The sequence below is a fragment of the Callorhinchus milii genome, unplaced genomic scaffold, assembly GCF_018977255.1.
Source record: "Callorhinchus milii isolate IMCB2004 unplaced genomic scaffold, IMCB_Cmil_1.0 Scaffold2, whole genome shotgun sequence".
In the NCBI taxonomy this organism is placed as follows: Eukaryota; Metazoa; Chordata; class Chondrichthyes; order Chimaeriformes; family Callorhinchidae; genus Callorhinchus; species Callorhinchus milii.
The window spans coordinates 76,883,421-76,909,174 of NW_024704743.1; the positions used below are offsets into that span (position 1 = coordinate 76,883,421).

A 25,754-nucleotide genomic window follows, 5' to 3' on the forward strand; every position below is an offset into this window, starting at 1 on the left:
AAATCAGTGCTCCATTGTAAGCTCCAAATCAATCATCCAATGTTGAAAATGGATAATTGAATAGTTTTCTATTGCAGAAGAGTTATAGCATGTTTTCCATTAAAACTATGTGGCAAAGTGTACATTATTTCCTTATAACAAATGGAAATTACAAATAGACGATAGGAAGCAAAACTGGCTGAACAGTGGGAAGGATATAATCAGTTAATTGGATCCAGGTGATGTGAACAGGTCTTTGTATGGATAATCTATCATTTTGCATCAGTGATTTGCTGTGCATTGTGTTTACATTATTGAAATACTGGGATGAGCTCCACAAGCTAATTTCCTTGTTTCAACTGTGCTATCATGGAGTGTGAAACTTGTCTACAGGGAAAAAGCAAAAATATCAAGTTTGAGTTAACCTAATCTTCTGTCAGGCTGTCTCATAGGAGACTCATCTACTTGGGCATAAAACGTACTATAAAAAATGTCTTTTCCATTTTCCACTTGAGACAATCTATATCTGGCTTGGTTGGAAAGACATTTGTGAAGATGAACAATGACAAAGCTTCACCACTTTATTCACAAAATTTTTATTCAAAATAATCACATGTGCATAACTGCATAAAAAACATGAAAATACAGCTTATAAAGGAACACTTATGAAGATCATATTCTGATATTTTGTTCATGCAAGGCCTCTTCATTTACAACTCCTGTTGCCACTTTCAAGCAATACTGGACATTACATAGGCACAGAAATGTTCAACCAGCTGGCGATATAAATTCATCTGAATTTCCAAGGGCTTCTATTGCCACCTTAAATTTTTCTTCACTTTCAAGACTGTATAAATGTCATTCTGAAACATAGTAATGAAAAAAGGACCAGGTGCCTTAGAAAGAATCGTGCACAGGGGAATTCTGTTGGCATTTTGGGGATCTTCCACATCCCATATCTCCGGCATGCTGCAGCCAGGTCTGTATAAAGGAACAATGTAATCAATTAAACTTGAAAAGAAATGCTGTTGGAGATAATTTTACAGTAGCCCACCTTTCGTCAAAATACATTTAGTAGCAGAGTATAGTGTACATTTATAAGCAACCGAGTACACATTAGACTGAACCAATCCCCCCCAAAACAAAGGTCACAACTTTTAAGTTTTTCAAACAATGGAGCAACAAGTTAAACTATTGGGGTTGAATTGGGTTTTAATAGCAAACAGCAACAGACAACAGAACAAATCCTACTGACATTGTAAACTTAGTGGCATTCAATAGACGGGCATATTTTGGTCTAGCTTAATAAAATTCTCCAATTTGTAAGTATGGAATGTTTTTCACTATAATCTGTAGAGTGAGGAGCCCTGTAGCTTAGTGAGTTGTGTGAGTTATTATAGTGAGTTGCTATGACTGGTAAGATACACACAAGATGAAATTCTACTGTAAAGGATATTATCCAAAAAAGCTTCTTATGGGATTAGGACATGATCCAAAAAGGGCTGGGGAAAAAACATCAAGCTCACAGAATCTATGTAAATTTTTCCTTAGTTGTGTGAAACAGACAAATGCATATACCATACAACAACAAGAATACAGTTGTAAAGTGCCTTTCATGTCGAGAGGACGTCCCAAGGCGTTGGACAGTGTACAGCCTACAGCAATTATCCTTAAATCTGTTTGTCTGCATTGGACACCAATGGGAATTGGACACTTCTATAATACTGGCAAAAAAAGATTTGGTCAAGTGCATGTGGCAACATTGCTAAGGATGTGAAGTGCACCTCTTAGTAACTTTGTGCATATGTACACAACGTCATTGTGTACATATGTACACAACTTCATTGTGTACATATGTACACAACTTCAACATTTTTTTTTGCTGTAGTAGATTTTTTTTATATTTACAGTACTATTAAACAGTGAAGGGAGAGTGAAAGAGATGTAGAGAGAGACTGAATGGAAGGGAAAGAAAGGCAGATTAGTAGACGGGTAGCATGAGAGAAAGAAAAGTAGGATGAAACAGGGCAGGGTGGGAATGAGAGAGAGGGAAGGCTAGGATGTGAGAGACTGTGCACGGCAGGGTGAGTGTCAAGCAGAGTGAGAGAGGCAGCAAGAGACAGAGTGAGTAAGAGAAAAAAAGGGCTGGCACAATGTGGTATTCCAGTGTCAGACAGGTACAACTCCTAATGTAAATTTTAGTTGGAACTGTAGCCAATTTGCATTTTGCATGATGTCCAAATATCCAAAATGTTTGCTTATCTGCGTTGTGGCTGTTCCCTATTAGTTTGGATAATCAGCTCTCCTCTGTAAGTTGAATAAATAACAGAATGTTTTAGTTCTTGCCTTATTTGATAAAGAGAAAAAGGAATCAAATATCTACAGAAATATTTTTTTCTCAAAGATATCATATCACAAACACAAGGTTTAAATCAAACATACTTTGTTTTTCTTGTACACCAAGAGTCTTCTAAAATAAAGTAGTTCACTCCCAAACTGACGAGTCTATTCCTCACGTCTTCTGCTGTTTTCCGACTATACATAGCATACACTTGCTTTGTTCTGGCCCTAAGTGAGAGCAAAAAGATTTTACATCATCGTGTGGCATTATGGCAAATGAACGTTGTCTTAAAATATTTTAGGTTCACCTTATGTCCTTCTGTATAAAGGCACCACTCAGTTGCAGTACTGAGACAAACACATTGGAGGATTGCAGGTCAAAGCCAGATTTCTGTACAATTGTCTTTAATGCCCAGGGTTATGGAGGGACAAGATGGCCAGAATTGTTATTTATGATTAGTAGCCAAAACCCTGCTGAAAGATCAAATTGCTTCCAGTGTTTTCAAACTTTTCTTTGAGTGTTCTTAATGTGTTATACGCAGTATCATTTTGCATTTATGGTGCAATTTTGTTGTAGGAAAGAAGATAAGAGCAACCATGAATTCTTGAGATGCAGTAATAAGATCAATTTCATCTGTGTCGTGTTGCTTTATCTGAAACTTAAGTAATTCTCAAAACATCATCAACTAGATGAATGCAAAGTTAAATGTAAACTGTAATCATGGTTTTCTGTAATGACAGTATATTGAAGCCAAAGAAACTTGCAGCATGGAGGGACTATAACTGGATGAAAATAAATTCTCAGCTCAAAACCATGTGATTCATTGGAACAAGTCAAGGCACTTTTCAACCATGGGCACATTACATTTCTGAAATCAATGTTAGTTTGGGCAGGCAGTACAGCATTCAGTAGTAGAAGACATACCTATATGCACGAGCTACAAAATAAAAGGTCTAGGAGGTATTTAAAACATAACAACTCAGCAACTGGATTAGATAAATTACAAATTAACTTAAAACAATAATTTATAATTGTAATACTATATTCATGACCAGTAAGTAACACCCCCTTAGAGGGGGTGTAACGTAGGTTCACTAGGTTGGTTCCTGGGATGAAGGGTTGACCTACGAGGAGAGGTTGAGTAAACTAGGCCTATATTCTCTAGAATATACAAGAATTAGAGGTTATCTTATAGAAACCTATAAGATTCTTAAGGGTCTTGACAGGGTAGATAGAGCGAGACTGTTTCTCCTGGTTGGAGAATCTAAAACTAGGGGTCAGTCTCAGGATTAAAGGTCAGCCCTTTAGCGGCTAGTGAATTTATGGAATTCTCTACCCCAGAAGGCTGTGGATGCTCAGTCCTTGAACATATTCAAGACTGAGGTTGATAGATTTTTAAAAACTAAAGTGATTAAGGGATATGGGAATAGGGAGGATAAATGGAATTAGGTTAGAAGATCAGCCATGATCTTATTAACTGGCGGAGCAGGCTTGAGGGGACGAATGGCCTACTCCTACTTCTTATGCTCTTACATGAAAGACTCCTTTACAAACAGTGGTCACTTGATATCAAGGACAAGACATGGATTAAGAATTGGCTCAAGGAAAGAAAGCAGAGGTCTTTGTTCGGGAGCTAGGTCAAAATAGAGAGGTATAAAATGGCATACTTCAGGGGTCTGTCCTGGTCCTTCTCCTGTTCCTCATATAAATGACCTGGATTCACAGACTCAGTGTAAAGATTGCAAAATTTGCTGATGACAACAAATTGAGGGGAATTGGAATCAGAGAAGGCAGCAAAAGATCCCACAAAGAGAGTTTGATTGGGTTTGCACAGAAGCTAATATATGGTAAATTAATTTTAATACTGATAAATGCAAGGTACTACATATAGGATCCAAGAATAGGAAACACAAGAACTCCATGGATAGGATACAACTTACCAAGGGGGAAGCTGTAAGAGATCTTGGGGTGTTAGCTGACTCGTTGCTCACTATATCAAAAAAAGGGTCAGGATATGCAGGGCTATGCGCTAAATCAGTTGATTTTAGATTTCTAGATGTCACAATCAGGTTGTATTGTGCTATGGTCAGACTGGACCTAGAGTACTACATACAGTTCTGCTCAGTGACATAAGAGGGCTGCCTAGGCCCTAAGAGGAGGGCAATGAGGATGAGACAGATCTTGAAGGAGGAGAGGGTGCAAGGCGAAGGGATTCTGGGATGGAGTTCCAGAGGGTGGGGACAGAAAGGCTGGAGACCTGACCGCCGATTGTGGGGGACATGAAGCAGGCCAGTGCCCACTGCGCAGAGGGAGCAGGCAGGTTGGTAAGGCATTAGTAGGTCGCAGACATAGGGAGCAAGACCGTGGATGGCTTTAAAAGAGCGAGGATCTTAAACTTGACCCTATGGAGGCTGGGGCGCCACTGGAGGCAGGGGAGGATGGGGAAATTGGCTAATGGAATTTGGTGCGGGATAGGACACGAGCTGCAGAGTAGCACAGATATGGGATTTGTGGGGTTTAAAGGACAGTCGAGCATCGAATAAGACACCAAGATTCCGTACTGGTTCAGTGAGGTAGAGTGTGCATCCATGAAATAGTGCTGCTGTCAGCGCCCGAGGTGAAAAGGCGCTGCTGAAGGGAGCCAAGTAGGAGGGCCTCCATCTTGTTGACATTCAACTGGAGAAAGTTGGCTCTCATCTAGGACTTGATGTCTGACAGACAATCCGTCAGGATAGCAGTGGCTCTGGAGTTGAGGGTGCAGGCACAGAGAGAGAGAAAGAGTTGAGAGAGAGAAAGATAGCTCCACATACAGGTAGGTGGAAGTTAACCCCATGCCTGTGAATGATATCACTGAGCAAGAGAATGTAAATATTAAAGAGAGGGCCAAGGACAGAGCCCTGAGCTCTGGGGAAAGTCACACGTGATGATGCGAGGGCTGGAGAAGCCATTACTAGATATAAAGTGGTAACGATGGGAAATGTAAGAGTGAAACCAGGCAAGGACAAACCATGAAAGTGGAGCTGAGAAGAGAGGCGATGGAGAAGAGAGTAGTCTACAGTGTCAAAGGTGGCAGAGAGATCGAGAAGGACTAAGAGACAGAGAGAACCATGGTCACAAATGGATGACTTAGAGGGAACCCCATAGATGTATAAAATGTTAAATGGGATTGAAAAAGTAAACCAGGATCAATACTTTAGGATGCACCATGACAGTGGAACAAGAGGACATAGATTTAGAATTGTAAAGGGCAATTTCAGGACCGATATCTTGAAAATTTTCTTTACCCAGAGGGTAATTAATGATGGAGCAGGTGGTCAGGAAGGGTGGTTGAGGCCAGGATACTGGACTCATTTAAAAAGTAGGTTGTTGATGTGATGTGATTGGGGACAGGAGGGTGGGTATTCTGGAGGAATGATGTAGAATGGGCTGGGCTTTATTCATCCAAATCGATCTTTTGATGTCCTCTTGTTCTACTGTCTTGCTGCAAACCTGATGTTATTTTGATGACAACTGAGGGATAAAAAAACTGGTGACAACTAACCTTAGCCCTGCATCTTCATAATGTGGATGATTTACAACAGGCCGTCCTGTAGACAACTTAACACTTGCCATTGTAGGCATTGCTCCGGCAAACACGGCATCTGTAATGTTAGCAATGTGTAATCTGGTGTGTCATTGTATTAGATTTACTAATGTGTACATTTTGTACATTTAAAAAGCTAGTGCTCTTCAATTTCAAAATAAAGTGAAACGTAACTAAACCCTTGAGCGGGCTAGGATTTTCTCTTGATAGCAGACACACATTTGACAAAACATGCATTAAAATTGTGTTTGTATTATGATGAACCATGTTTTAATTGCACGAATAGACTGGAAATGGAGACACCTTTGGGTCTATGAATGAAGTAGATTACAACATACTTCTGTTCTCCAACTTTCCGCGTCAACTTCATTAATTCTTCTAATGCATATACTTAATACATGTGTTCTAAGCTCTGCATTTGAACGCTACATCCCATTCTTACTCTGGCCTCTTTAATAATAATAATAAATATTGAATTTGATGTAGTACCTTTCAAATTGGGAGTCACAGGGGTGTTGAAATCCAAAATTATCAATAATTAGCACTGAAGTTGTGCTGATAATTATCACACTGAATCTGGTATGAAATGTCACAAATTTCCCCCCAAATTTCCCATCATCAAACTTTCAGGCCTGCAGTGGGAGTAACTAGCATAGTGGGTCATACAGCGCCTTGGGACATCCTCCTGAGGTAAAAAGCGCTAAACAAATGAAATTTGTGGTTATGATGCTGTCTTTTCACTTCTAGGATTTGGTTTTGATTCCATTCAAAATGTTGGGCAAAAGATCTCTCTCTGCTGGTTCTGAGAAGTTTGAATTGAATTGCATTTGGGCAGTTTGCAGGTTCATAGCACACAGTTGCTATCAATTTTGTGCAAAGTGGCAACCTCAGTCAGAGAGGTCAAAAGATGAGAAATAGAAAGGTGCTTTTTGGGCTCTGGCAATTGTTGAGGCTAGCAAGAAGGGCTCTATAATTGACTGTCCTATACCTGCCTTCGGAGAGAATGATACGGTCACTGGATGCCTGAAACAGAAAAACATTCCATTCCCAAGCACTAATATTCTTAACCATTTTTATACCATTTGTAATATTGAAATGTCAATAAGTATTGCAGCTAGACATATAAATTAGCTCCACGACAGATGATTACAACACAACAACTTGCACTTATATAGCACCCTCCACGCAGAGTAGCGTCTCAGAGCATTTAAAAGTGGCGGAGCCTGACTCCGAGCTAGGGGAAGGGGGGAGGTGGCTGTAAGCACGGTCGCAGAGAAAAGTTTTCAGGCAGGACTTGAAAGAGATTAAAATGTATACAACAACAACATGCATTTTTATAGCATAGTGTCTGGTAGTGTCGCGGAGTGCGTTAATTTCTGGAGATTTGGGCTGGAACAGGGACTGAGAGAAGAATAGCAAAGTAATCCCAGCCCCACTCAATAATATGCTCACGTGACACTTTTGGAGAAAATGTACTTTGAACGTACTTTCAGCTTAGCCTACGGTATTTTAAAGCAAAATAATTTTTAAAACGTCTTAAATCAGAAGCCAACTTTATAACTTACTCTGTTTAGTATTTTCTTTGATCCACTCTAATAGTTCTTCCTGGGGGAAATTACTAAACTCTCCCATGATGCTCCATTGAGCCCTCAGGTTTATTGTTCCCTGGATAGCCATTGCTGCTAGTATTCCACACACAATTATTTGGTGACGCCATTTCGTTGTAATCCAGCCAAAAAGCTTTAGAAAAGGAGAGCAGGGGTAAAAAAGAAAATGTAAGACATCACATTCCAGCACATCTACTCTTGCATTGCCGAACAGCATAAGGAATATGAGAGAAAGCAAAGAAAAATGGTTCAAAAAGGGATCCTGGATAGAAATAATCAGGTCTATTATGTACAAACCACGTGTAATAATAATAATCCTTGCATTTGATATAGTGCCTATCATTTCTTCGAGACGCCTCAAAGTGGTTAGCAGAACATACTATACTGTAAACTGAATTGACTAAATTTTGTGGGCAAAGTGCAGCAGCCAATTATGCACAGCAATGTCCCTCAAACAGGCATGGATTGAATGACCAAATTAATATTTTTTTTGAAGGAATTATTACCCCGGAAAAGCGAACCACCAATCTACTAACAACCGGGTTCCTACTTACTTCTTGGAAAACAGAGGCATATTGGAGTAAGGAAAATTGCCCAGGGTTTCGCCCTGCCCAGGAATCGAACCCAGGTCTCTCGCTTGTGAGGCGAGTCTCTAACCACTGAGCTACAGGACTCTACAATTACAGGTGTACAAAGGGAATTATAGGAATTACCCTTAACTTATGATTAAAAATAAAAATGAGTAAAGTTACAATTAATAATGTGTCCTTTTCATTTATTGTTAATTGGATAACCCAAGAAAATATGCAATTCCCTTTGTGCATATATATTAAACATGGCTTACACTTGATGTGCCATTGACCCAATTGCATGTAAATGGTTCTCATTCAACAACAACAAATTGCATGTATATAATGGCTTCACATTGGGAGGACATCCCAAGCGGCCGAATCATAAGTAATCACAAAAGTGTATGATTTCACAAACCTTGTGAGAAGTTAATCTGGTAAATGTATGGAAACTAAACATTAAAGCTTCTCATACAAAGCATGTCTTCAGCCATGATACCTGCACTACAAAACACCTATGGCCTAAAAAATATGTTCCTGAATGGTTGCTTGCAATTGCAGATTGTGAATTGATGGGACCAGATCATAAGGCAACAGTTCAGAAATGACCACTAAATATATTTTTACTGAAATAAATTAAAAACACCCGAATTTGCCTTAAGTATTGCTAGAGTGTCTTTAAGTTGTTTTTAGTTTACATTTTTAAAAATAAAGAGATGGAGTAGTAAATAACAAAGTAGAGGTTGTAATGTTAATCCCAACAATAAAATATATTTTACCTGTCTGGAACAAATTAGAGAGGCCATGACACACATATGAGGTGTCAAGAAAAGTTTGAGTCTCATGATGAGAATAGCCAGGACTGCAAATGCTAGTAATTGAAAAGCATGATAGACAACCTGTAGAGAAACAAAAACACATCTTAATTGTGATTTATAAGCAAAGTGACTTTATTAAAATGTTCTATAGTCTGACCTACTAGTACAAACATTTCTAAAGATAGCAATTATTCCGCTGAATCGTTATAATTTCAAATATTCAAAGCAACTAATTGTGTGAAGCATTTTCAGACATTTTAGCATAAAGAACTGCAATATCAAATGGAAATACTATATATTATTAAGCTTAGAGCTACTGCTTGATAACAATCTGTTATTTTTTCATGAACAATGTCGGGGTCTGAGACTGCTCCAGAATCAGCAGATTGCTTTTGTACGTTTGAAGTGTAAATATGGGCCAAAGATTGAAGGAAGGCTTTTTGTATGCCAACAATACTCAGTTTATTCTTAATGTTGCTGTGGAAATGACAGGAAAGGACACCGGTCTGTTTATCAGTATGAAAAGTATCATTGTGGAGAGAACTGCAATCAAGGAACTATGTGTAGATCAGCACATTGACTACTGCTTCCTCTGTATGGCTCCTCTATTTTCTTTTGAGAATGAGTGGAAACAGAAGGAGAGCAGAAATGTTTCTCCTTTAAGAGTTGGAAAGCTCTGGAACAAACATTTTTTTCTTTTCAAGAAATCCATTTCCAACAGATAATACTTGCACATTTGACTGGACTGCCCCAGGTTTAGGTAATTTGCTATTGTGCTAATCACAGCCAATAGATGTTGAGGGAGGCGAACAGAAACCATCCACAAATTCTGGGTCATTGAACAGGATGCTCTAACACTTGGATCCTACAGTTTTTTAAAGAAGGGTCCCTGGAGCTGTGGTCTCTTGAGCACCAACTTCTTCAAAGGCTTTAATCAAAATACCTAAATCTATAGGAGTCTTTCTGTTTTTAGTGGTAAAACAATGAACACGTCTCTCCAGCAGAGAAGGCAGTGTTTTCCTCTAATAATAGGGTTCTATTGATTTGAGGTTTCTGACTCAAACCAGTTATGCTTCCTTACAGAATCTGTCAGTGGTTGGTGATTCAACTTTGAGTGGCTCATGTCTGAGTTTGAGATTAGTGGGTTCAAACTCAGTACTTTGAAACGACTGTACTGCCCGTCTAGACTACTTGAGATAAAATACCTGAAGAAGAGCTTTACCTCACAACCTTTTGAGTGAAAGGCATGAGTGCTATCAACTGAGCCATGCTGACACCAAAGTGTTCCAGACTTTGACCAACATGTTACACTGGTTTGAGAGATGTCGTCACAATGCTGACATTCACCGGGTTTTTCGACGCTGGCCTTTTTTGGTGCTGAAAATGTCATTAAATGCCGGTACTGGTGATTGTAAATAAACTTTCTTCTACTCATGGGATTCAAACTGAGTGAAAGTCGGTATCCCTGGCCGTTGAAGGCCAGTTAGCAGTGTAAACTGGTAGGGGGGTGGGCGGGGTACAAATTCTGGATACCTGGAGATACTGCGTGTAAGCTGGGAGTTTACTGTTACGGGAGTATTTAATGACATGTATTGTTATTGAGCAATACATGTTAACAGATATGTATTACTATGATTTCCAGAAGTATGACTTTAAGTATCAAAATAATATCAAAAATAATTCTGAAAAGTTCATCGATTATGTGAAAAGTGTTTTACCTCTCCATGTTGTGCAGTTTTCTTTCTATAAAAAAATAAAAAATAATTACTAAGTAACACAATTTTATAAACCGTTATTGGTACTAAAGTGGAGTCCTGTAGTGGAGTGCTGTAGCTCAGTTTTGCAAGTGAGAGACCGGAGTTCAATTCCAGACAGGGCGAAACCTTGGGCAAGTTTTCTTACTCCACACACCTAATAATAATCCCTCCAAAACAAAAAGCAATAATAAATTGGTCATTTTCAATCTACGACTGTTTGTGGGACATTGCTGTGCGCAATTGGCTGCCGCGTTCACCCACAAATATACAGTCAATTCACTTTACAGTATATTCTGTGAAGCGCTTTGGGACGTCTAGAAGACGTGAAAAGCGCTATATCAAATGCAAGGATTATTATTATTATTAAAGTATGATTAGATTATGGTACTATATTGAAATTATGACTTTGAAGGAATTTATTTGGGGTAAATTATCTTTTTGTCATAATTCAATGACAATGTTAATTACTATACTGTCACTTATTAATCAGTTAATTGAAAGTGATATAGTATATGAAAGCCTAATTCATATCCTAACAGTAGATTAGTCTACTTACACTGTATCTGTTGGTTGATTCTGATGTTCTTCTTTTAAATATTCCAGTAATTCCTTCAGTGTCTGTAAATAAGAAACCAAATGGTGAGTTAGCGTGTCTTGAAACTTTTAATATTTTCTTTCAAGATTTGGTTCAAAAAGCTAAATTAATAAGCACACAAAATACAACTGATGAAAAATCTTTTAAACTCCTATACTGAAAAGGGAGGGACCTAAATTTAAAACGATTTGAGAACTAACTATTATAACAAATCCATTTCACATTTTAGATTAGATTTAAATATTAAATGAATAGTATATTCTTAATTAAGGATTCCAGTAACATTTTACATACCATTAACTAAAAATATAGTGCACAAATTGTCATTTTATTTTATTGCCTCAATGAATGACAAGATTTTACATACATAGATCTGTGGGTTCCATAACTATAACATTCAAACTGACATCGCTTGCACTTGCTCATTCGTCTACATTAGCATTAGCAGCATCTATACTCCAATGCACACTGCTGTCATTATGACTCAACGAACAAATACTTCAGCCTGCTTAAGTGCTGTGAAGTTTGGAAGGAACAAAGGAAAGTTTGCAGAAGCAGTATTAAAACCTTTGCATTTGATATAACATGTATAATGTTAAAACATCTTAAATCACTTCCGAGGTAATTGTCCTGAAGTGTAGCGATTGTGTGTTAGTAGGCAAACATAACAGTCAATTTGGACATAGCAAAATCCCACAAATCTTGGTAGTCCGGTTCCTGAGCCAGGCAAGTCCTCAGTATTCCAGGGCACCACTGATGACAGCACAGCCTGCCTGGCTCATTGGCAGGACCTACAAGTGCAGACCAGTCACAGGGGCAGGGAGTCACTCAGCTCCTGTTAACCCTACAAGCCAAAGCCCTAATGGGTAGGGTGGTCGCAGCTTGTCAAGCAGTGGGAAAGCTTGCCGGACAGCAATATCAATGGCAAGCTATGCAGTTTTAGCTGGTTAGACTCCAGCAGTACCCCAATGCACACTCTGGGGTCCCCAAGCGTTGGCTCTTGTCAACCTGCGCCCAATACTTTCCAGAATTAGGTAAGGTGTCCCTCCATGGAAAGAGTGCAGATTTGATTCCAGCAATTCATCTCTGTGATTTCCATGTGTAGGTGGAATGCATGGAATTCTCAGCTTGGTTTGGATACTGGATTTCCGCATGTGTCATAGACACCCGGCTGTCCCCAAAAAACAGGACTCCAAAAATGCAGCACTCTCCCAGTAAGGGAGCAGTGGGTGACTCTGCCTAGACTGTGAGCATCAAGTCCTGATATTCTTCTTGAAGATAATAGGAGGAATATCATTGAGACAGGAGGTCTTATTTAAATCCATGGAGCCAAGGATAATATAGGCTTGGTGAGACAGAACTTAATGTTAGTCATATAGTCCCAAACTGTAAAGGCATTATGTGGGAAGGGAGCATTGAATATTTGCCAATTGGGAGTAAAAGAGGCAGCTTTAGGAAGTGGCCAAAAGAATGTGAAGGAGGCAAGAAAATACCAGTTGATGTTTCTTTTTAATAATGTTACATTTTGGACTTGCAGAGAATACAAGCAAGTTACCTACATTGTATGAACAGCAAACAGAAGGAAGCACCAGGGATGGGTAGCATTAAAAGACAATGCAGTATGTTGGGGAAGAATGACATATGAAGAGCTGCATGCCACATGGAATAGCAGCTGTTGCTATGTTGCTGCAATTGGAAGAATCAAACTGTAAGGAATCACCAGAACAAGCTCTCCAAATGTTCCAAGTGAGTGACATTGTGGGTATTCCCTGATGATTGAGACTATAATCCGGGACAGAATAAATCTTCACTCAGAAGAATACAGGTTAATTAGGGACAGCCAGCATGGATTTGTTAAACGCAAATCTAGTTAACAAATCTAATATAATTTTTCGATGAGGTAATGGAGAGGGTGGATAAAGGTAGTGCAGTTGATGTAGTTTATATGGACTTTCAAAAGGCATTTGACAAAGTGCCACATGAAAGATTTGTAAGAAAGATAGAACCCATGGTATAAAAGGGAGAGTAGCAGCATGGATCCAGAACTGGCTGGGAGACAGAAAGCAGAGAGTTGTGGTGAACGGCTACCTTTCTGACTGGAGGGAAGTGTACAGTGGCATCCCCCAGGGATCAGTATTAGGACCACTGCTCTTCTTAATATACATAAATGATCTGGACTTGGGTATAGCAAGCACCATTTCCAAGTTTGCGGACGACACAAAGTTAGGTAGGGTGGTAAACAGTGAGAAGGATAGGAGCCAACTGCAGGAAGACATAGACAGAATGGTAAAATGGGCAGACACGTGGCAGATGAGTTTCAATGTAGAGAAATGCAAAGTAATGCATTTTGGTAGAAAGAATGAGGGGAGGCAATATAGGCTGGTAATACAATCTTAAGGGGGGGTGAAAGAACAGAGAGACCTAGGGGTGCAGGTAAATGGATCCTTGAAGGTGGCAGGACAGGTAGATAAGGCTGTAAAAAGGGCAAATGGGATTCTAGGCTTTATAAATAGGGGCATAGAGTACAAGAGTCAGGAGGTTATGATTAACCTGTATAAAACACTGGTTAGGCCTCAGTTAGAATACTGCGCCCAGTTCTGGGCACCACACTATAGGAAGGATATTAAGGCATTGGAAAGGGTGCAGAGGAGATTTACAAGGATGGTACCAGGAATGAGGGACCTTGATTATGAGGAAAGGCTGGAGAGGCTGGGATTATTCTCATTGGAGCAGAGAAGGTTACGAGGAGACCTAATAGAGGTCTTCAAAATCATGAGGGGATTTGATAGGTTGGAAAGGGAAAAACTGTTTCCACAGTGGGTGTGTCGGTGACTCGAGGTCACAGATTCAAAATAGTCTCTAAAAGAAGCAGAGGGGAGATGAGAAGAAACTTTTTCACGCAGCGAGTTGTTTGAATGTGGAACGTATGGCCTGAAAGGGTGGTCAAGGCCGATTCGATAACTACTTTTAAAAACGCGGTGGACGTGTTTTCGAGGAGGACGGGTTTGCAGGGTTATGGGGAAAGGGCTGGGAAGTGGGATTGACATTAATTCCTCTATTCAAAGAGCTGGCACAGACTCAATGGGCCGAAAGGCCTCTTTTTGTGCTGTACAATTCTATGATTTCCATTCAGGAAGCACCAGATAGAAATCCCAACTAGGTCTCCATTGAGAGTGAAAGCAGCCATTCCTCAGGGGTTGGGATATAGACCAAACAAACATAGGTCTTTTGCAACTGTTCCTTCCTCCATGACTGTGTCCTGTCTACAAAAGTACCAATCCAGGATCCTAGGACCTACAATTAACAAAGCACCACAGAAGTTGAGCTTCCCACATGCTTTCATGTTGAAAGATAGCCAAAATTTCTGCCACTGATACCCTTGATACCCAGTGATGAGACGTGAAGGAGTTCAGATTAAATAGTCCCACAGGTTGCCTTATTTAAACCTGTCAACATGGATAGCAATTCCAGCAGGCAAGTGATGCCAAGGCTGGTAAAGAGATGACTCCAGTATTTTTGATGAACACTTATTGGAACAGTCACTGAAGTGTAATCTTTCAAACTAAGTGCTGACTCATACTGGGTTCTTACTCTGCCAGGTTCAACTGATGCTGTATAGCAGTTCCTGTGGATGTCTAAAACCCAAAATACTGCAGATGCTGGAAATCTGAAACAAAAATAGAAGAGAGCTGGGAAAACTCAGCAGGTCAGGCAGCATCTACGGAGAAAGGAAAGCGAGTCAACGTTTCAGGTTCATGACCCTTCGTCAGAACTGGGGCATATTAGGAGGGAGAGGTTTTTTAAGGGCAAGTTTGAGAGGGGGAGGCAGGACAAGGAAGACAAAGAAGGCAAAGGAGAGAATGTGTTAGTTGATGGGTTAAAGAGTTGATAGTGGCGTAAAACAATAGGGGGGGAGGTGAGTTGAAACGAAACTGGGGAGAAGAGGTGTTAATGCAGAACAGGAAATGCACCAGAGAGAGACAAAGAGTGTCTCTTTGTGATGATTGTAATGATAACAGAAGATAATTCTTCTGGTAACAGAAAGAGGGGGAGGGGGGAAGGTGAGCTATTATGGTCTGAAGTGGCTGAAATCGATATTGAGGCCAGAGGGCTGTAGGGTCCCTAGCAGATAGATAAGACGCTGTTCCTCAAGCTTTCGCTGTTGATCATTGGAACAGCATAGGAGACCATGGATGGAGAGGTCAGACTGTGAATGTGAGTGTGAGTTAAAATGGCAGGAGACAGGAAGATCAGGGTTGACCTTACGTACAGAAAGGAGGTGTTCTGCAAATCGGTCACCCAATCTGCACTTAGCCTCCCCAATATAGACGAGACCACACCGTGAGCAGCGGATACAGTATACTACTTTGGTGGTAGTTCTGATTGGCTCGCACCAGCACCTCAGCACCGCAGACTCTGGCAGCATCAACTTCCATGGTTGCACACTTCAACTCACCAAGCCAGTCAGGAACCTAAGTGTCTTGTTCTACCCTCAACTGTCTTTTCTTCCCCACATCCAAGCCATGACCTGCTCTGCCTTCCCTCACCTCCTTAACATCGCCCGACTCTGCCACTACCTCACCCCTCAGGCCGCTGAACTCTTGTTCATGCCTTCACCATCTCCAGGCTCGACTATGCAAATGCCCTGCTTGTCGGCCTTCCCAACTCCTCCCTCCACAGGCTGCAGATAATCCAGAACTCTGCAGCCCGTGTCCTCTCCCGCACCAAACAACATCAACAACAAGATTTCATTTATAGAGCGCCTTTCACGTCGGGAGGACGTCCCAAGGCGCTGGACAGTTGGGTCGGGACCCGAGCAGGGGGGAAATGGACAGGGTGAGGGGAGGGAAGGGAGGGAGCGAGGAGGAGTAGAGAGTCGAGAGGGGAGCTGAAGGCATGGTCGATGAGAAAGGTCTTGAGACTGGCCTTGAAGGAGGAAAGGGAGGAGGCGGCGAAGGCACTGGGGGATAGAGTTCCAGAGCCTCGGGGCTGAGAGGCTGAAGGCCCGGCCACCGATGGTAGGGCGGTTAGGGCGGGGGATGTGGAGCAGACTGGAGCCAGGGGAACGGAGGGTACGGGCAGGTACGTAGGGGGATAGTAGGTCGGAGAGGTAGGAGGGAGCAAGGCCGTGAATGGCCTTGTAGGTGAGGATGAGGATCTTGAATTCGATCCTCTGGGGGATGGGGAGCCAGTGGAGGTGAGCAAGCGTGGGAGTGATGTGGTCGCGAAGACTGGTGCCGGACAGTACACAAGCTGCAGAGTTCTGAATGACCTGCAGCTTGTGGAGGGAGGTGCCGGGAAGGCCGGCGAAGGGAGAGTTCCCATAGTCCAGCCTTGAGGTAATAAAACTCTGTGACCCCATCTCCCCTACTCTCGCCCAACTCCATTGGCTCCCTATCCTTCAGAGGATCCAGTTCAAGATTTTGGTTCTCACCTACAAAGCCCTCCATGGCCTCGCCCCACCCTACCTCTGTGACTTCCTAATCCCCTACCAACCTACCCGCTCCCTCCACTCAGCCGGCTCCGGCCTACTCCACGTCCCCCGACCCACCTGCCCCACCATTGGCGGGAGAGACTTCAGCCACTCTGCCCCTAACCTCTGGAATTCCAACCCCAATCATTCCGCCTCGCCCCCTCCTTAGCCTCCTTCAAGTCCCGCCTCAAAACCCTCCTCTTCGACCATGCCATCGGTCACCCCCCTTCCCCTCCCCTCCCTTCTCCCCCCGACCCCAGCTCGGGTCTGAAATGCTGTACACTGTCCAGCGCCTTGGGACGTCCTCCCAACGTGAAAGCAAATGTAATCTTGTTGTTGTAGTAGTACATGTAAACTGCTGTCTTACATGGAAGCTGTGTTTGGGGCCTTGGATAGTGGTCTGGGAGGTGAAAGGGCAGGTATTAAATCTCCTGCACTGGCATGGGAAGGTGCCAGGGGAAAGAGAGCAGCTGGTAGTGCTGACGGTAAAATGAACTAAGGAATCCCGGAGGGAACGATCCCTTTGGAATGTGGAGAGGGGAGGGAAATGTGTGTTTGGTGGATGAGTCACGCTGGAAGTGCCGGAAATATCAGAGAATAATGTACTGAATATTGAGGCTGGTGGGGTGGTAGGTGAGGACTAAGGGGACCCTATCACCTTTCTGGGATGGGGTGGGGGGGGAAGGGGTGAGGGCAGAGGTGTGGGAAATAGGGCGGACATAGTCAAGGGCCTTGGCTATTATTGTTGACATCCATTACTGTGGATGTCTGTCTGCTAAAGGTGGAACAGCTGTATCAGCAAGGTCCTGCCAAGTAAAGGGTCAATAATAACCAATGGAGTTGGAGATGGACATGGCAGGGACAGTTCAATACATCAATGGTCTTGACTGTTATCATCAGAAATACTAAACTCCTGACTGCACTTGGTATAGGAATTGAAATCCATCAAGTGAACAGATATTTCAAATAATGAACTTTTAAATTCCTTGAAAAACTGACAAGACGTTTTCCAACACAGGAAAAAAAACCTGAAGCACAGTCCTGAGAACATACAATTGAGTGCAATGATCATGTCAAGGGAAACTCAGCACAGTAAGAATATAAGGAAAGCAATGCTCTAAGTTAAAGGCCAGTGCAGTATGGTTTTTTTGTTAAATAATGGCAGTTGAGGAAAACATAGACCATAAACGAAACAACCTAAAACATTTCAAATGGTGATCTAACGGGAAGGAAATAGAAATTGTGGGAGTAATTTTGCTTTATTTAGTTTATTTATAAACATATATACAACACTGCAATATTGTATGTGTTGATACCTGTAATTCCATGTATTTACATAGATATTTTACATTGTGTGCAAGAATCCTCAAATCTGGTCTTGTCATGCTTCAAGACAATGCCAATGAACTAGGGAATGGGATCTGGGTAGTTCCTAATGGTTTAGAATTCAGATTTCCTTAGAATTAGATGTCCCTACTGCATAAACATTCATAATAAAGCAAGAGGGCTTAACCTAAGCTAATCTGATACATATGCCTCAGATCCATTGAAGCACAACTATATCACACCACTCAACCTCTGGGAAAAGCTTGAGATTCTGGGCAAAAAATAAGAATCTGGCATCTTTTCCAGTCACATGATGGTTGTAGAAAAATCATCAGTGAAAGAAAAATGTTTCTGAAAACCACGACTTATGAGGTGATTGGTGGAGATTCTAAAAGCACACCATATATATTATAAACTCAATGAGAATTTCACAATGGGTCAATTTTCTTTAGTAACAACGTCTCATTTATGCCATTCAAAAAATATTATATAGAAATGTTTGGTTCCGGTATTTGGGCAAATAATAATAATAATCCTTGAAGGATTATTATCACATTTTATCACATCTTCGAGACATCTCAAATAGAGAAATGATCTATATTTTTCTATAAAACTACACAAAATATAATAGACAATGGGAATATTTGTCAGAAAAGGATATACGATAGCACATAACTCAATTCAACTCACTTTGTTCGATCCTCTACCCAGATGGCCAAAGTGCATATTTCTGTTACGAAAAATCATCTCACCACTAAACTTGTGCAGTTTAAAAGTCTGTGTGGGATCTTTGTACTATGGAAATCAATTGGGCTACAACGGTCTCAAGATACATTTTGAATAGGCACCCTTTCTGAAGAACAGTCTGTCATAAATCAGGACCACATTAGCAATGTTACTGACACGATCCACTACCCCCTCGAGTAGTCTAAAGAAAACCCAAAGAAGTAAGTAGACAAAGTTAAGTTTTCTTACTCTGCTTATATCACATACTAAAGCCCTTGGGCCAACTCAATCGTCACAGAAAAAGAACATGGTTGTGTACCTCTGTTCGAGTACTGTAGAATCTGTCAGGGAATCTTATTTTGCATGTATTGTAAAAGCTGTTGGCAACCTGTGCCTAGTACTTTCCGGAATTAAGTAAGCAGAATGTGTCCCTCCAGGGAGAGAGTATGCATTCAATCCCAACAAGCTCTCTCTGGAATTTCCATGCACGGGTGGAATACGTGATTTTGACACTCTTAAGCATGGTGATAGGTTTCCTCATGTGTCAGACACCTGGCTGACCACCCAATGGTGGCAAGTTCAGGAAACGCATTTCCCTAAACATGCCAGGAATCTAAGGGTTAAGACGGCAAACAATCATGTAAGTTTGTAAAAAANGTCAATTCACTTTACAGAATATCCTGTGAAGCACTTTGAGACGTCTCGAAGACGTGATAAGGCACTATATCAAATGCAAGCATTATTATTATTATTATAAGTAGGTCTCAGCTCAAGGTTTCTGGAAGAATGAACCATTTCCGGAAAAACTTTCATGAACCTAGATATAATGGATGTCTAAATTTCTGGATGAAAACTGTTGACAGACAACTTCCTTGTGAATCTTGATACACAGCACATTGGCTAAAATGTCTTACCAAAAACAAGTTAAACTTGTTATTGTGACATTAACATACTATTTTACAAAAACAGTATAGGGGAAATGTGCCAAATTGGTCTCCCAATCTGGGATAAAAGATTCTGCACCTTAAGAATCACTATCCAAAAAACTTCAAAAGATCCAAAAAATAAATTTTCTGAGTGACTACAGAATTAAAATCTGTTACAGAACTAAAATGTCTTAAAGTAACACCTTGTGAATAGAAGTGAAATGAGACCAAAATATAATCTGGACTAAATTCAGGATCCATTGTTCAGTATGGTTTGAAAGCTAAAGTCCTTCAGGAACTCTGAATTTGTCTGGCTTTATGGATTCTATTTTATCTTGGAAAAGCAGATGCCCTGCTCCTTTGGGGGCAAATGTGTGCTGGGGGGGACACCAACAATGCTGAGTTATCCTATTAAAACGTAGAACAATCAATTTGAAATGAAGGATATAACTTTCCTGAACTGTCTTTATCTATCCATTGATCATGGTATGGTCACACTTCAACTAACAGTCAAACGTAGCTACTGACAAGATTAAGTTATAAGTTACAACTCAAAGGAGGGATAGAGGAATTGGAGCCAACAGGTAGAGGGGCATTCTTTTATGGGATTCTGTTAGTTGTTATCATCTTTGCATTTAAAATCTACCCATGAAAGCAACTCTGTCTTCTTACATCAGGGGTGCTTAATAATAATCTGGAAAGCAGAACAAGTCCCCTAAGAAGTTAGATCTGACACATTTCTAGGAATACTTAAATGTTGCAATCAAATTTGGGAGCATAAATGAGCATATTCTTCCTCCAGATGTCCAGTTCTTCAACTCTTCATTGATGACAGAGGCCTTTAGTCCCTGAAATAATTATTTGCCTTTCTTTACAGATGAAATTCTAGGAAGAAATTTGTGAAATAACAGGAACTATATACAGTATACTTTATTAGCTCTGGTAAGGCTTTGGCAAAACTGACTTTTATGCCCTTTGAGCTCAGAACATTTAAATAATAATATTTATTTTATGAATTAGTACCAGAAAGCATTTTGAAGCAATATAGGGGGCTTCACATTATTTAAAATAGAACAGCACACTTGGGATGGTGGGAAAACTTAATCTGGTAAAAAAATGATTATCTTAATTTCTTACTTATGGTAATCAAGCAAAACAAATTTTAGGACGAGTTAGGGATCATAACTACAATAAAATTACTTTTATTGTGTTACAAGCCCAATGTACTTATTGGAATAAAAAGTGTAATCTGCTTTGTTTCTTTATCTATTACCTAAATGAATAACAATAACACTGCTGTGTTCACCCAAACATTACAGTCACTACATTTTACAGTATATCTCGTAAAGCACTTTGACACTTCCTCCCAATGTGAAGGGCTCTGTACCAAATACAAGGATCAATCGAGCTTGGAGAGTACTGGAGCTTGATGCAGCATAGGATGAGGGCAATGAGATTTTGGATGGTTATGGATGGATGAGGTAGGGAGACTAATTAGAAACGTCTAAATTGGAAGTAAGAAAGGTGTGCATCGTGATGTGAGATAGAGGTGAAGGTGGGTGATGTGGTGAATGTGAAGGAAATTGGTCTTGGTCAGCTGTGAGGAAGAATGGAGTGCTGAGGATTGAACTTGAAACCAAGGTTGTGAACTACTTTAATAAGATTGAGAGAAAGGTTAATAAATTTTGAGAAAGCCAGAGGCAGAAAAGAGGAAATGTTGGTTAAAAACCAAGGAGAGTGAGCGGCTTCAGGTTTATTCATGGGAAATTTTGGCTCACCCTGGCCTTGGTGTCTGACAGGCAAGCAGACAGAACATCGGTGTTCATTGTATCAAGAGAATAGAAAAGTAGATTATGTATCATCTGCATACATGTGTAAATTGATCCCGTGTCTGCAAACAACAGTATGAGGGAGCAGAGGACAGGGCCCGGGTGGGGGTGGAGAGAAGAGGAACCGTTAGATGAAGTGGAGGTGATGGGTCGATTACAAGACAAATTTATATTTGTAAAGCCCATTTCACATCGGGAGGATGTCCCAAAGCGTTTAACAGTACTGGCTATCCACCTAAGTTGGGAATGGAGCCATTACTGCAGTAAGTGCCGGTTCAGACTATAGCACTTGTGATACTGCATGATGCATTGTGGCAACATGTGCACAATGGCACAAAAAGGTGGACTGGAGAAACTTGCTGCTTTTTCAAGAAATATTCAATGCTGATGCTAAATCTGGAAGTATTGTGTGGATCACTTATGGTTTTGGCTGACAGTATAATGTCTGCAATGCTCGGGGACATCACATAACAAGATGGTTGCTGCCAAAACAAACATCCGGATACAGAATCAGGAGCAGAAACGTTCATTATCTCTTGGTTGTATTGGATTCAAGATCAATACTAATCAATTCTAATGGAAAGGCTGTTTGACATTGCTAAAGGAATGTATGGCAGAAGTGAGAGATTTAATTGCAGCCTAGTCTCAATCAGATAAATGCCAGTTAATTTTCAAGCCAACAACAAACACAAAACAACAAAGAGCTCTGTGAATACATTCTTAACTCCCTTGCCATTCACAGAATACAGTGCAGGCCTCTCCATCTATGCAGTGATGTCTAGACATTAGAGAATGTGGCCTCCAGTGTTCCCACAATTCAAACAATATATCCTCATTTCTCTCGACTCTTTCCTTCAGTAGGACTCAATGGAGCCCTCAAAATCAGGCATTTATTTACTTAGTTAAAACTAAGAAGGCCTCATAAGGTAAAAAACTCAAATATACAAAATTGGAACATGTATGTACTTTAATTTTAATGGAAAACCATGAACCTAGTGAGCCAGCCTTGCAGGTGTTTGCTATTCTCCCACAAACTATACAATCAATTCACTTCACAGTACATTCTGTGAAGCGCTTTGAGACGCCTCGAAGATGTGATAAGGCGCTATTTAAAATGCAAGGATAATTATTAATCATGAAGAATGACTGGTGGATGACAAACAATAAATGCTTTATCCCAAGTCATTGGCTGCCTATTGAAAGATGATATTTTGGTCAGTATAGGTCAGCTGCATATCAATATAACAACTTACATATGCAAATGTCATCAGATTGAGGGATAGCAACTGCTTCTCCAAATAATGAATTTGGGAAAACACAACAATTACCTAAAACTTCTATTTGATGAAAAACTTGTCTTCCCTGAATTTCTGGAGGAGGAAGCTGCTAGCTTTCAAGTAGAGTGCATCTGTTGTTAGATTCAGCTGGTAAGTCTAAAGTGCACAAGTTGAATTCCAGGTCTGTCCTAATTTAGCTGATCTCAATAGGGCAGTATTTGAAACATAGTAAATAAAATTTTAGATAAAGAGAGCAAAAAAAAAAGGGCAGGTTTTCCAATCTGATTTCAAACCCTATGGAAAATGTACGAGTATAGATTAATTTTGGAGGTGCGGTCCTTTCGGATTGAGATGTTAAACTGAAGAAAAACAAGCATTGGATAGTTGTAAAGAGTAGCTGGGACAAAGTGGGGTCAACATAGATAATTGGCCTGGGAAGTTGAAATCAACAGAGGGGCATCAGTAGTTATTATGTTTTCTTAAAAGTAATATAACTATACTTTCCTAGTCAGCAACAGGAATTCACTGCCAATGGGTGATTAATGGGAAAATATGTGGCACACCTCAGGGAAAAAGATCAGTTTTAAGGGTAAGTTTCTTAAATGTCTGAATAAAATCAAAATTTGTAACTAAAATTCAATGACTCACCTTTGAAACTATAGCACAAAAAATGCATAAGGTCACAGGAAGTAGCAGAGTTTTTGTGTATCGCAAAGGAGTCTGAAAAACAATTAAAATGGTAGTTTTCATGTATTCATTAATGTATTCACAATCATTTGGAACAACTTGATAATTATGAGAAAAGGAAATTGAATCCTGTTAGTAACAGAATAATCCCCAAAAGAACCTGACTTGCCATTCTATCTGCTGACTTCAAGCAGGTATTATTTGAGAGATTTTGAAAACACAACATGGTATCACAAGTGAGAACATAAATAGGCACTAAACGTCCAAGATAGGTTATAGTAATCTAATGCTATTCAGGATGGAATTTGTAACTCAACAAAAGAACAAGAAACAACAAATAAATAGAACTAAGTCAGACTGCAGCAATGAATATAGTGTAAAAGAGAACCAGAGAATGGAAATTAGCTATCTGAATTATTTTATGATCTGAGAACCAGAGGTCAATGATAGCAAGAGTTCTTACAAGGTTTTTCAGAGTATAATCGATTAGTAATGAACTGCATCTTATATAAGAAAATGTGGAAGTATTGTTGATAGGGGATACTATTAATATTTTTTCTACACAAAGGGTGGTGAATGTTAGGCATGATCACTAATATGGAGTTTCAAGAAGGAACTTGATATTGTTAAGATGATATGTGAGATATCAAGAGAAGGTACTTTGAAAGTGGGACTGACCAGACGCACTCAAAGTGCCTTTTCAGGTCTTACGCATTCTTATAGCAGAGGTAGGGATGCAACCTACTCCATGAAAATAGGCTCAAAACAAATGTGTTTAGCAACAAAATAACTTGGTTGTTTTAAATCACCTCCTTTTCCATGAAATCAAACTCCACTGCACAGCTGTACATCAGGGTATCAAAATCTTTGTAGTTTGTGAATTTAGATTTCAGTAGGTTACTTATGTGGGCCTGAAAGAAAAGAAAAATACAAGCAGAGAAATCACACAAAGAGGCTATGCAATACAGAAAATACAATTATATTGGAAAGATAATTTGCAAAGAGTGTATTGCAGTTATTATAAATATGGGTCCATCGTGGGAAAGTCACAGCTGCAGACTATTATTGATTCTGTTGCATATCTCAAAATAATTATTTATTCACAATCTATTAATTTATGTTACAGTAATGCTGCTCAATATACCATACTTCTGGAAAGCACAACACTATATTGTTATCACCTCCAGACCCTTTCTGCATTGGTTTCCAAGTGTGCTAAATGCATTCTGAAGCTGGTGTTTTCCCACTGTACATAAATATGATTATAATTATAAATACTTGGAAAACATTTGCTATACCTAACTCATAAGATTTGCAGTTTTCACATCAAATATTCCACCTCAGTAATTGGGGATTTGTATTCGATGCACTGACACAAGAGAGTAGGGAAAATACATGATGTTCAAAACCCTGTCCTCAGTAAGTTTAATGGCTGACAAACAATCACAAGACAGCAAAATATGGAGGTTGCAGCAGTAGCAGAGAGAACAAGGAACAACATATGGTTTGAATTTACACTGAGAACATAATATACTTCCAGAATTCTTTCATGGAGATCTTTTATATAATTCATGGATAAATGAAATACTTACATCATCATCAATTCCCAATATTTTAGAAGCCACAAATTTGAGGATTACAGTTCCAATTAACCAGACAGTTCCTTTAGCTACCTGCAAAATATTAGTTAGATGATACTTTAATACATTCCATGTTTAGAAATCTATTCTAATTTCATACTGTTATTTAAGCAAACACATGAAGCTACCATTATTTGTTCAATTCTAATCCACACTAATATTACAATAGCAGAATGGAAGATAAATGAAATAAACGAGTGATGAATATCATTGGAAATGAACACAAGAATTGGTGCTACAAATTCTGCCATTTATGAGGCCTGAGAAACACTAAGGCCTAACTGTTAGTTCAAACGATTTTCAGTTCCCTGGTAAACTTAATTGCATTTTCTCAATTATTTCATTCGAAAAATGAAAGCAACTGCTAAAAGACTCTCAAAAATGTATTTGAAGCCAGCAGCATGGAAACATTTTCTGATCCTTAATCAATCAGCATTTTAATAATAAATTATTGCATTTGATACATTACGATAATATCATGAAATCTCAAAACTCTTCACAATTAATTGTTGTTAAATGAAGTGGCTGCACATTTACACTGAATTCCAAGAATTATTACAGCACAGGTCATTCGACCCAAATAGTCAGTGCTCATACTCTCAAACAAGACTCCAAAAGCCC

The 25,754-nt window shown here is 39.9% G+C and overlaps 1 protein-coding gene across 2 annotated transcripts in view; it reads right to left on the bottom strand.

Annotated features, from left to right (window-relative positions):
• Nucleotides 1-559: 559 nt before the first annotated feature.
• The window catches only part of dpy19l1l (dpy-19-like 1, like (H. sapiens)), a 52,644-nt gene continuing 27,449 nt past the window's right edge, over nt 560-25,754 (bottom strand). The window contains exons 13-22 of one of the 2 annotated variants that reach the window (XM_007900885.2): nt 25,086-25,166; nt 24,303-24,404; nt 23,455-23,526; nt 11,211-11,272; nt 10,616-10,640; nt 8,859-8,978; nt 7,469-7,643; nt 5,862-5,961; nt 2,422-2,547; nt 560-960 (exon numbers count right to left, since the gene is read on the bottom strand). In XM_007900885.2, coding sequence (XP_007899076.1) covers nt 792-960; nt 2,422-2,547; nt 5,862-5,961; nt 7,469-7,643; nt 8,859-8,978; nt 10,616-10,640; nt 11,211-11,272; nt 23,455-23,526; nt 24,303-24,404; nt 25,086-25,166 — 1,032 coding nt within the window. In that variant the 3' untranslated portion in view covers nt 560-791. Of the gene's footprint in view, nt 961-2,421; nt 2,548-5,861; nt 5,962-7,468; nt 7,644-8,858; nt 8,979-10,615; nt 10,641-11,210; nt 11,273-23,454; nt 23,527-24,302; nt 24,405-25,085; nt 25,167-25,754 lie in introns of those variants that run through there. The other variant, XM_007900886.2, reaches the window with a different exon arrangement.